General features: G+C 33.4%; 1 protein-coding gene across 1 annotated transcript; it reads left to right on the top strand.

The window, feature by feature from the left end:
• The first annotated feature begins 2,604 nt into the window (after nucleotides 1–2,604).
• Nucleotides 2,605–10,816, top strand: LOC114417093 (sec1 family domain-containing protein MIP3-like). The gene is made up of 7 exons (XM_028382194.1): nucleotides 2,605–2,877; nucleotides 3,809–3,952; nucleotides 6,169–6,318; nucleotides 7,384–7,872; nucleotides 8,364–9,884; nucleotides 9,999–10,067; nucleotides 10,318–10,816. Exons 1-7 carry the CDS (start codon nucleotides 2,830–2,832, stop codon nucleotides 10,444–10,446), a joined length of 2,550 nt encoding a protein of 849 aa, XP_028237995.1. The 5' UTR covers nucleotides 2,605–2,829; the 3' UTR covers nucleotides 10,447–10,816.
• Nucleotides 10,817–12,737: the final 1,921 nt, after the last annotated feature.

Raw genomic sequence — 12,737 nt, 5'->3', positions numbered from 1 at the left:
GAGAAGTATTGCTCCCATGATAATCTTAATTGACCGGAGACAAAAATATATCAAATGAAAAATAACCAAGAGACTTCTTAAAAGAAAAAAGTGTAAAAATTTTCTTCCTATCATTTAATTACAAATAATGATATCATTTATGTAAGTTTATAATTTTTTTTATAACACTTACTTTAAAAATTATATTTAATCAAGATGATTTTTAAAAAGAAAAAAAGGGATAAGGTTACTCTAAAACAATGACTTACAAAATAATAAATAACAATTTAGAAAAATGTTGTCTAAAATATATAGGAGTTAAAATATTATTTGGCCTTCTTTCTCATGCAATCACTCATGATTTTTATGTGTTTTTTCTTCTCATTATTACCGTCAACAAGATTATATTGATCACTCAGTTTGTGAAAAAGGTTTCGTAGTAAATAAATTTTATTTTCTCAAGATATTTTCTATATCGAGATTAAGACATAGATGGTTTCTTTTTACCCTAGTCAAGACAAAATGAATTGCTTATAACTAAACACTAGTGGATATAATTTTAATTGTGAGCCATAAATAAAAAATGGACTATACTCTTAAAAGAATTGGAGATGAGAAAGGTGGAATTTATTCAATCAGAGAAGGAAAATAAAAAGAAGAAGAGAAAGCTTATTGTGATTCCGTGGAGGAAGAGATAATAACATGATTTATAATAATTAACCAAAAGCATAATTGTGCAGTAAATTTTACGTATACCATTTTAATCCTTGACCAGGGTGCGAATAGTTAGATTATCTGTATGTTTGTATATACGTTACATTTACATTGAACGTAAAGGCTTGAATTTGTTCCAGTCACGTTTGAAGCCTAGGAAAGTGGGAAATTGTTTTGGAAATGTGAAACAGCCAAACAGGGTTCCTAATTGGTTTTCAAACGCACACTATGTCCAACAAGCTACTTCATGTAACGCCACAAAATGTTAGAATCAAATGGTTCTTAATTGTGTAAAATGCTATTTCAAGTATAATCTTAAAAAATGTTAAAAAATTATTAAAAAAATTTACTTATCAAATAATTAAATAAATTTTTAATTAATAAATTTTTAAAAAAATTAACTGAAATAACTTGTAAAATCTTATTGTCCTTAATTAGACCTAAAATGTCAGTCACAGATCCCATTGAGATTGTGCAATGAGTAACACTGAAAAGTTGTGCAACCATGCATGTAGACTACAATTAAAATATTATTTTGTGACTAATATTAAAACATATATCACGAATCCCAAAGTCTTGTTGATGATTGGTGTGAGACCAGTGGCTGATACCTTTGGTAGGGAAAACTGGGTGGAGCATGTTACTCTTGAATAGCTTGGAAGGCATAAGATTGATGTCGTTGTTAATTTCTGAGAAATGTTTAGTGACCTTTTTCATCAATCAGGTATTACTTCTCTTGCTATTTTTTTGTTAATGACAGCTAAATCCAATTTAGAAGTCCTAGTAGTGTTCCATCATTGATTGAAACATTGCCAAGATTGTTTAGAATTGCAACTTGCACTTCCCATATTTTGTAATTATGGTTATTACTAAAAGAGTCATGGCATTGGAAATAGTCAAATACTTCTGAGTTCCAACCTTTTTCTTCACATGCATCTTAATAACCATTATCTTTCATTGGAAGCATAACAATTGCTACATCAGGAACTCTTGTAATGATTGAGTTAACAGTTTTGCATAAGAGCTATCAGCTATCTTACATCTTATTTTATTAAGCTGTTGGTTGTTAATTAATTGCTTTGGTTGCTAATTAGTTTATTTATTCATTAATCAGATGAATCTTCTGGATAGAACAGTGAAGATGGCTGCAGAATTAATAATAGATGAACCAGCAGAGCAAAACTATGTCATTTTGCTCAGGAAATTGCATTCACTATTCAGAGGTGGAAGACAAAATTAAAGGCATTGATGGCTGAAGTTCATAGCTATTGTTGAGAAGAACATACAACATAAGAGAAGAACATCCTTCTAATGTGATTTTGTTTTCCTTTTCTCATTTTTATTTTGAGATCAAGTCTCCTTTCTGCAATTCCAAACTCCAACCCTTGTGAACAAATATAGTTTGCTTAGACTATTTTCTTGTATGAAAAGAATTTGATCATGAATATAAACTTATTCAACTTAATAACATAGTATCTCATAAATAAAACATAATATCTAATATATAAACTTTAAATACTTCTTCACAAAATTATTAAAATGTTAAATTATAATATTGGTTTGATTTAATTCTTTAATCAGCATCCACAAGTTTGATCTCTCTTTTTTTCTCGCAATCTTAGTCCCATGTATTAGAAAATCTGCACTTTTGGTGCACTCTTATTTATTTTTTTATTTATATATTTAATTAAACTCTTTCTTGATAGTATTTTAAGTAAATATGTTAAATCTAATGTTGAATTACACCAAAATAAAGCTAATGAAATGTACCTAAAATTAAAGATCGATTGTAAAATTTAAAAAATAAGAAAACTAAAGAAAAAAAAAAATAAAAGAACCAAGATGAGGACCAATAATTAAAAAAATCAAAAATATAATTTAGCTTTATTACAATAAAAGAAAAACAGAAAAAAAAAAATACAGAGTGGATGAACCGTGGGGAAGAGAGGGAAGAAGTGGAAGAGTGAGGGAGCAGTAAGACTCTAATCGCCAATTTCTGATTGCAAAACAGCGTTTTCTCAAAACCTCCAAACGTGCGCGATTCGTTCGAAACGGATGAACTTTTAGCTCAATTCAACGCTCGTTTGCTGGCTTGGAATTCTGGATTCGCTGTAGCGCGGATAAAGAGAACAAGAAATGGCTACGGTTGATGTTATCAAATCCTGCATCGATTCCATTAGACAGGTAGCACAAGCCTTCTGAAGTAGAATGTTCAATTCTGTTCATTTTCATGTCTGTTTTTTGCTTTCATTGGGCTCTGCAATGATTATAATTTTGATTCTCTTAATTTCGCAAAATTAAGAATCGATTGGATATAGGTTTAAGAAAGGAATATTTTAATACATGTTTTGATGCATGTATCGTTTTGAATAAGATGTTTTTTGTACTTTATTAGCAAAATTCAACAATGGGAGAGATTGGATGCATATTGGTGTATATTGGTGTCCCTGGACATCTAGATAAAACGTGAGCAACCATTTTTAGACGAAGAGCAGTGAATCTGGTTCAGTTTAATGCGATTTAACTTAAGAGTTATGATATGAATTGGGAGCAAGGTTTTAAATTGCGTTTTGTGGTTTTGTTGCTATCCGCGATATTGTGGATACAATTGAGGTTGCGGTGACCCCAAAAACCACAACATAGCAGCCGAAATTGTGGTTGCAAATAGATTTTTAAAATCTTGTTTGGGAGTTGTATCAGTGTACCCTCCATTAGCGAGAATTTGCATCTCAAGAGGCAAGAAGTTTTCACCGAACTAATATTGAGATTGGAAGAGGTGATCTTGGGTATGTTTGTATAGCTCCAGAGAAGATAGCTTCTAGAATGATTTACTGTTGTGTTTCATCTGAATCTATATATATATATATATATATATATATTTTTTAATTTTGTACTTATGGTGGAGTAACTCTTTGTTTTTTTCTCCTCAACATTAAGTAAAGTTATTCTTTTTTAGGTTTGTGGCCAATATAGTTGCAGTTAGGCATCTTATGCTGCACCTAAGAATTTGAATTTTCTTCTGAAAACATTACCTAGTTATTACAACTGTTACTATGTGATCCTTTTCATTTAAATTTTTCATGAATAGTAGTTGTGCTTTTTTTTTTTCCCCCAGATATCAGAGCATATTCAAGACGCTATTGTTTATTTAGATGCTGGATCTACAGAAAGTTTCCAATTTATTGGGGCATATCCAGTACTTCTTGAACTTGGGGCACGAGCTATTTGCAGTTTGGAAAACATGTGCGCACTTGATGTGGTAAGTGCTGGGTTCATTTTAGATTGTTGCTCGAGTTGTCATTCTGTACTTTCAGTAAGCTACCAAGTTTGATTATCATCTCATTGAGTGATTTGCTTATGAAATTTTTTGAGGATATTATTATATTTCTGTTTTTGAAAATGATTATATCACATGCTATGACATGGAATGAATATTTGTTGGTGATTTGAGTTTGGATTTTCACTTTAAGGATACTTTCCTATTGCCAAAGTTTATAGCCCATTAATTGCTAAGTATGTTATATATCAGTGAATAGAGGGAGGGCATATATCAGCTTCAGTCAAGTTTGAGTATAGTCTGATGATGGATATCTATAATTAACCTAGTAATAATTATCAACATGTGTGATTTTTAGAATTTTGATTTGTATATTATTCTTAAATTAATAATTCTGAATTCCTTTATTTAATCATAAGATAACTGTTACTCACTGAGTTGGCAGTAAACTCTTCTGAGGCTTTCTCAACTTGAATTTTAACATTATTCGTGCCTCTTCTCCTTGTTATAAGGAACATGTTAATATCCCATTGTCATTTGTCGTTTGAGTGATTGGATTACTCTGACTCAAACATGCTTGTCCAGTGTTCCCTTTCATTCCCTTTATCTTACTTTGAAGTCTTGCATGGCCAAGCAAAGTAGTAGAGCCCATTTCATCAGTTGGGAGGTTTGTTACAAACCTCAGATTGAAGGGTGGATTGAGTCCCGTCTTGGTAATCTAATATGCAGAAGCATGGCTTTGGCGGTTCAATGGCTATGGTATATTTGTATGGAGAGAAATGCCTGTGTTCAATGGTGTCTTTTACCCATAAAACTATTATGGTTGCTTTGAGGATAATGATATTCAAGGAGATTGGATTGCTCTTTTGCATATTTAGGTTTTGAGCTACTTTGTTCCTTATACCGCCCCAGATTACCCTCTCTACTTTATTTTCTAATATTTTCCTCTAATAAAATACTGTAATCCAGAAACGATCACAGGACGCAGCTGTAGTGTTTTCAATCTGCAAGTGAATGGAGCCAATATAATGCATGCTTGCTGAATGGAGCCTGTATGATGCATTTAGTTATTTATCTCTATGAGAGATGTAAACTCTTAATGCCAAAATATGGAAGATCATATTTTACGTTTTTTCCTGAGACCTTATTTTCTTAATGTTATCTTCAGACTCAGGCAGAGGCAGAGGGAGGGGGTGACCTGGTGGGGCCATGGTCACCCCTATTTTTCTTTTTATATTTATTTAAATTACTATAAAGATTATTCTGCGGTCCCCCTAAAAAGTGTGTGTGTGTGTATTTTATCTATCTAATCTATCTTTTATTATACTGTTTTTGTACTCAATAGCCAATTCAATATATTAAATTTCTTGACGGCCTTTTGGCCTGCCCTTTATAAAAAAAATATATTAAATTTCTTGCATATGTTATGCATGTGAAAACTTAAATTTTCTTTTACTAAGTCATGTTTTAGGCCCCCCTCTGATTATCTTGTTCTCTCGAAATTCCCATACATCTTGTTTGAACATACAAAAGTTGTAAGTTTTAATGTTTGCAGATAATGATGTTAAAGAATTGAATAATTCTTAATCCTCCTACTACCTTTTATGGTAAATATTGGATGAAAAGTATATATATTTAATTTCTTGGAAATATAAATACTTACCGTAAAAGGTAGTAGGAGGATATAACATTACTCTATTTGTTCTCTATCCTTTCCATGATTCCATCATTTTGCTTGGTAAATTTAGGAGGCGTTTGGTTGACGGAAAATTTTTACTTTCCCAAGAATCCTAAATCGGGAAACTATGATTCCCACGTTTAGTTTGCAATTAATAAAAAAAGATTCTCAGGAAACTATGATTCCTAAGAGGAGGGCAGGAATCCAACTTTCCCAAGTGAAAGGAAAGTTTTAACTACGTATTTTACAGAAATCTTTAATTCTCAGGAAACATATTAAGATTAACCAAACATATTTTACACATTCCTAGTAATCATGATTCCTGGGTTTGAAAGAATTTCTCCCCTACCAAACGCCCCCTTATAGTTGATGCTGTATGTATCCAGGTGTGAGTAATCTTTTCATCTGCTGGCTCAAATTTCTGCATGTTTCCAATGTGTTTGTACTATAATAGTCGATGACTACTTTTAGGTAAGCCACATGTATCATGATCTACTTTTATTGATGGTTCCTTGTCTAGGTGGTTGATTGGAACTCAAATTCTAATCCTGCGAGGAAACTTGTGGTTATCACATCAAGTCTACTAAGTGATGCACACCGGTATATTTTACGTTGCCTGAGCACACATCAAGTTGTTCGTCATTGCATTATATTTACATCTATCTCAGAGGTGCTTATTTGTAATTACATCTCTTCTCTTTTTCTAATTTCAGTGATTGGTTCTCTCTCTCTCTCTCTCTCTCTCTCTCTCTCTCTCTCTCTCTCTGTGTATTAGTGTTCCATGTTTCATACATTAATGTTGGCTTACCTATCTATTGAAAAAATATGGTTTTAGCTATGGATTTGAATGAGTCATTTTTATTCTTTTAGATGCCTGAAATTATAGTTTAGCTGCTATCTACTTACAAGCTTTACTACACATTTTTTGTAATAACTTGACCTGGATGAAAGCATAGTGTTTTTTCAGAACGAGGTTAGTTTTATATGCAAATTAGGAATGGAGCTCAATCATCTTTATTATAATAATAATAATTATTATTATTAGTATTATTATTTTGTGGTAAGCATGCCATTTTAGTATCAATTTCTTTTTCATAACATTGGTGATAGTTTTAACTTTTAAACAATAACATTACTATCTTGGCTTGCACCATATTTACTCCTTTTCTTTCTGTCTCATACAATAGTAAAATAAGCTATTAGTTTTTGAAGAATGAATTATGGTTGCACCATATTTCATTGTTTGTTCATTAGCATGCAAATCTTAGTATTACATGGGTAGTTAGCAAGTTGCAATAGACTGATTGTATTAGTGGTGGCCCAAAGTAATGTTGGTTTCCAAGCTGTAAAAAAGGTAATATTAAACAGAAATGATTAGCTAATAGCTATTGCAAAATAGTTTTGGCTGTCTCTAGTTCATTTAGACTTATAAAATGTCCTAGGAATAAATCAATAAGTCAAAAGCATATGAGGTGACTTATTTAAGTAGCAATAATTTCTTCAGTTCTTCTAAAATTATGTCAGTCTGGATAGTAGAGTTATTTTTGCTAAAGGGACAAACTTATTATTTATCACCAATGACCAACACAAGGATGAAATTATTTTATCTATAAATATGAATTTGGTAGCAACTAGCAAGTTTACAGTTATTTCGTTCTAATACCTATTTCCTACATGATTGCCTTTCTTTTATCCTTTTTTTTATATAGATTTTCTAATACTAATTAGAATACAGACAGCACACTCAGCATTTCCTGATTCACCTCTGGGGCCAGATGCATATCATGAATATGAATCCTTACTGGTTCAAGATTACGAAGAACTAGTTAAGAAATCAGGGATAAAACCTGGACAGGCAAAACATAACTTTGAAGATGGAGGACGTTCAGAGTTTTCTTCCAGCGGAGAGAATGTTCTTAATCTTGAAGCTAGTTCAAGTGGAAGAGATTTTTACGAGCACAATCCATTAGACTACATTGAAGATGCAGTGCTGAAATTGGTTGTTTCTGTTCATCATTTTCCCATGATTTTATGTCCCATTTCACCACGAGTATTTGTCCTACCTGCAGAAGGGTTGGTGGCTGAAGCATACTTATCAGCTGAGCATGAAGATTCCATTAGTCCTGGTTTGCCGCCCTTAAGTACTGGCATGCTCTCTGATGCTGATGATGTGCCTCCAGGGGCTACTCTTACAGCACACTTTCTCTACCATTTGGCTGCCAAGGTAACAAGTGACATGCATTCTTTAGCTGAAACGTGTGCATACTTCTGGTGATTTTATTTCAGGATTATTTTTTTAATTTCTCAGGATTCTTGTATTGTGTACTTCATATGCTTGAATGTCAGGGTTCAATCTTGAACATCAAAATAGATCTGTGATAGAATTGTTGCATGCAAAATATACCGTTTTACTAGGGTGCACATAATTCCATTTTGAAAAAGATTACTTGAATAAAACTTTGATAGTAAGGGTGTTCTCTATTAAAATAGATCTTGCTCTGAATGTCCTTTGCAAAAACATGGTATTTAATTGAACACAATAGTGTTGTTTGATGCATGCAGCCAACCCCCCACTTAAGGGGGAAAAGGCTTTGTTGTTTTATTCATTTATTGAGAGTATATCTGTTTTTCCAGTAGTGACAATACCTTTTGTTTTTTTAGTTTTTCTTCTTTAATTTGTTTCCTTGACCATTAATTCTTTTGTTTATGATATAGATGGACTTGAAAATGGAAATTTTCTCCCTTGGTGATATATCAAAAACTGTGGGAAAAATATTGACAGACATGTCAAGTCTTTATGATGTAGGCCGCCGTAAACGATCAGCAGGGCTGTTACTCATTGATCGTACACTTGATCTTCTCACTCCTTGCTGTCATGGGGACTCGCTTGTTGACCGTATGTTTTCTTCTTTGCCCCGTAGAAATAGAACATTTTCCCATGGTTCAGGAAGCCAACTCAAACTTGGTTCTTCCTACCTGCAACGTGCTCCTTTAGATGTTCAGATACCCCTTGCAAAGATCCTGAATGAAGAAGATTGGCAAATAGACAATTTTCGGCTTTTAGAAACTGTTGAAGCTTTTTTGTGTGGTTGGAATTCTGGTAATTCTGATTCTCAGGTTGAAGGCTTGATTAACCTAAGCCAGAAAATCCATGACAAGCCTAGTCAGTCTGATGTAGAGATACTTACCGGGTCCTTTATCTCCTCTGAAAATTTCCGTGGAATGCCATTATTGGAGGCTATTCTAGATAGAAAAACAAAAGATGGGGCCCTACTGATCAAGAAATGGCTACAAGAATCTCTGCGCAGGGAAAATCTTACTGTGAATGTGAAGTCTCGTCCTGGTCTTGTTACAAAGCCAGAGTTGCAAGCCATGATCAAAGCTTTGTCCAGGAGCCAATCCTCTTTGCTAAGGAACAAAGGAATTATCCAATTAGCTTCAGCCACATTGTTTTCCCTTGATGAATCAAATTATGCTAAATGGGATGCATTTAGCAGCGCAGAGAAAATTCTGGGTGTTAGTTCTGGAGAAACAAGTCAAAGTCTTGCCATTCAAATTGGTGATCTCATCAACAAGAGTGCTCTGCTGGGATCACATGTAAATGAAGGGAAAAGGGAGATATCAAAGGGGTTACTTTCTTTGCAAGATGCTTTGTTGTTGATGATCATTGGATATATATTGGCTGGAGAAAATTTTCCAACATCTGGTTCTGATGGGCCATTTTCTTGGCAAGAGGAACATTTGTTAAAAGAAGCTGTTGTAGATGCTCTTCTTGAAAATCCATCAGTAGCAAATCTCAAGTTTCTAGATGGACTACGGGAAGAGCTTGAAACTAATGTAAGCAAGTCAAAATCAGAGGAAACAGCTGAAGAACCTTCAAAACTAGATATTGATGATTTTGATGATCAGTGGGGTAAATGGGGTGATGAAGATGTTGATGATGACAACAAAAATGAAAAAGTGTATGGTGATGTGCAACTGAAGTTGGAGTTGCGAGATAGGGTGGATAAATTTTTCAAATTTCTTCATAAGTTATCTGGTTTAAAAAGAAAGAATATACCATTAAGGGATGGATCATTGACTACGGAAGCTAATTTTGATGAGGATAGAAAAGGATTGCTTTATAAGTTACTAACAAGGGTGTTGGGCAAGTACGATGTGCCTGGGTTAGAATATCATTCTTCCACTGTGGGGCGCTTGTTTAAGAGTGGGTTTGGAAGATTTGGCCTTGGTCAGGTATGTGGCTATGCAGGGCATTGCCTTAGTAGTCCAGTTCAAATATGCTAATCATTCTTTTTTTTTTTTTTTTTACTCTTTGGTCTATTCCTCCTCTCAATACGAATGCTGCAGGCCAAACCAAGTCTTGCGGATCAAAATGTCATTTTGGTGTTTGTTATTGGGGGCATTAATGGACTCGAGGTGAAATTCTTGAATACCTTTGTTTCCTCTATCCCTCTTATTATTCATTCCCCTTTGTCTGTAAATAACAATATGGACTTGGTATTACCATGAAAGTTTTATAAACATGACACATGTTATATAAATGATGAAACATTGGTTGTCTTTTTCCTTTATACGTAACCCTCTGTGTTTAACTTAAAAACTTGCTCCTTGAATGGTATGGAACTATAACCTGACACAAGTTTTTACTTCTGTCACTGCCACATAGGTGCGTGAAGCTCATGAGGCATTGGCTGAAAGTGGAAGACCTGATATAGAGTTGCTTGTTGGTGGAACAACTCTTCTCACTTCCAATGACATGCTCAACTTACTGTTAGGGGACTCAAGTTACATTTGATTCGTTCATCAATTAGAAAAAGTAGGAGATAGAAATTAAATTGAATTTGGTTTTCCTAAATCCTGTACGTTGTAACTTTTAGCTGTTGTATAGGCAGTTCAAATAGAGAGAAAATAATAAGTTTCTCTTACAGTCAAATTTGGCTTTTAGAAATGTAAATCACAGTTCCAAGAATTTGGATGAGTTGCCATTCAAGGAAGCATGAAGCAAGAAGCATGAATGGATATTCCAGAAGGGCAAGCAAATTATTATTCTCCAATATACTTTCAGTAAAAATTGAATGTGTGATGTGTCTAGACATGATGTGGACACGGTTTGTTACGTGGTTTAATTCAGTAAAAAAGCTGATGGACCATATGAGTATGGCGTATGAACTTTAGGTTGACAAATCTACCCAAAAATCTATATTTGAAAAATATTATTATATCAACTTCTCTCTCTCCGATGTTTTTTAAACTAAGAAAAATCTAAGTATTTTTTTATTGATTTAAATATGTTAGTGATCCTTGATATATATTTGAATTTGGTTTTTGATCCCTAGTAATTTTTTCTTTCTTTTTTGCTTCCTAATATTTGAAATTTTTTTGTTTAATTCTCTATTCTTAGCATAGTCGTTAACTATTGATGTGTCTATTAGTGTGACACATTAGCTACTTATGTATTGTGTCACATTAGATTAAATGTGACACATGTAATTTTTTTATTATTTTTTAAATGCAACACATAACTTCGTCCTCTGGTCCTTCTTCTTCCTCGCATTCATCCTCTTCCTCTTCATTCTGTCATCATCGTCGCCCTTTGTCTCCCTTTGTTGTTGCTCCCTCAGTGATTCTTGGGGCGGCTCCCACTAGGAGAAGTGTATTGCCAAGTCCGCATGTCGCTCCTTCCCTTCCAGCCTCTCCATCCTTGTCATCAACGACATCATTGACTCTCAATCCTCCTCTCCTTTAAGTGTTGCGGCGATGATGTCCTCAGCCTTGACAACTTTAACCCCTATTATGATCCTTCCCTCAAACGCCCCTACCAGCACCTCCTCGATTGCACCGACATCTTCGATGTCGATGTTAACCTCAATGACGTCATCCTCTTCACTCATGTCATACACTTTGCCACCCAAGACAACGTTCACTACACCATGCAAAACCCTAATCCTACATCCACAACAAACATTGTCACCTTTGTCAACCTTCTAGAAGCTTCCAAATCTACTAACCCTCAACCCTCCATCGTATGGGCATTTTCAAGCTTCATCTATGCTTGTCGGCGAGAAGAACGCGATGGAGGGTGTTCATCTTCAAAATGCAAGCGCAACAATGAATTGTCTCCTTTTGTTGGGTTTGATGTTGATGAGCTTGATAAAAGAGAAAACCAATTTGTAGTGGCTACAAGCCACCAAAAATAGTAATCGAATTTATTATATTTTTCAGACTTTTTTAAAGATTTTAAATCATCAGAAAATGAAATCCATTAAATAATTAATTAAAGAATTATACATGTCACATTTAATCTGACGTGACATAACACATAGACAACTGATGTGTCAAACTAACGAACATGTAAGAAGTTAATGAATTCTATTAACGATAGGGACATAAGTAAAAAAAATCATATATTAGAGAATAGAAACGAAGAATAAATTTATCAATGATCAAAAATAAAATTTAAATACATGAGAGAGATCACTAATACATTTAAGTCTTTTTTATTTTATCTTTTCAACTCTTCTAACTTTCATTGCATAACATTATAATTTTATTTTTTTTGCTGGTAATAAGATATCCCCACAGCTAAAGGTCATGAGATTACTGCTTCGAGGAAGTAGTATTGATTAAGGAAAAATTTATTTTTTCCATGTGTTTTATTCATATAATTCGAGATCGAACTACTGACATACGCTTAAAGGATTCAAATTACTCATCACTCGTGTTATAAACAACCAATGTTTCTAAATACCAAAGTTCGGGTGATATTTTTGACTTTTAAGATAGATGAGTCACGAATATATACTATAGCTTAAGAAGTTATTGACAAAAGCCAAACTGAAACAAACCAATAACTAAGTGGACTTAGCTTTCCCAAAGTGAGGATGAGTTAAAATAATTTTAGTCGATGAGAAAAATAATAATTAATATTCTAATATAATTCAACAATTAAGGGTATATTTGGGTATCATTTAAGATGTTGGAAATAAATCATTAAATTAACTTGTTTAAAATTCCCAAGTTAGTATTATTTATGTAAAAAAAACTAAAAATAATAAAAACATATTTAGGCCATAATTTATAATAACA

The sequence above is a fragment of the Glycine soja genome, chromosome 6, assembly GCF_004193775.1.
Source record: "Glycine soja cultivar W05 chromosome 6, ASM419377v2, whole genome shotgun sequence".
In the NCBI taxonomy this organism is placed as follows: Eukaryota; Viridiplantae; Streptophyta; class Magnoliopsida; order Fabales; family Fabaceae; genus Glycine; species Glycine soja.
Note: the sequence above shows the minus strand (reverse complement) of the source record. Positions and strands in the feature narration are given on the sequence as shown.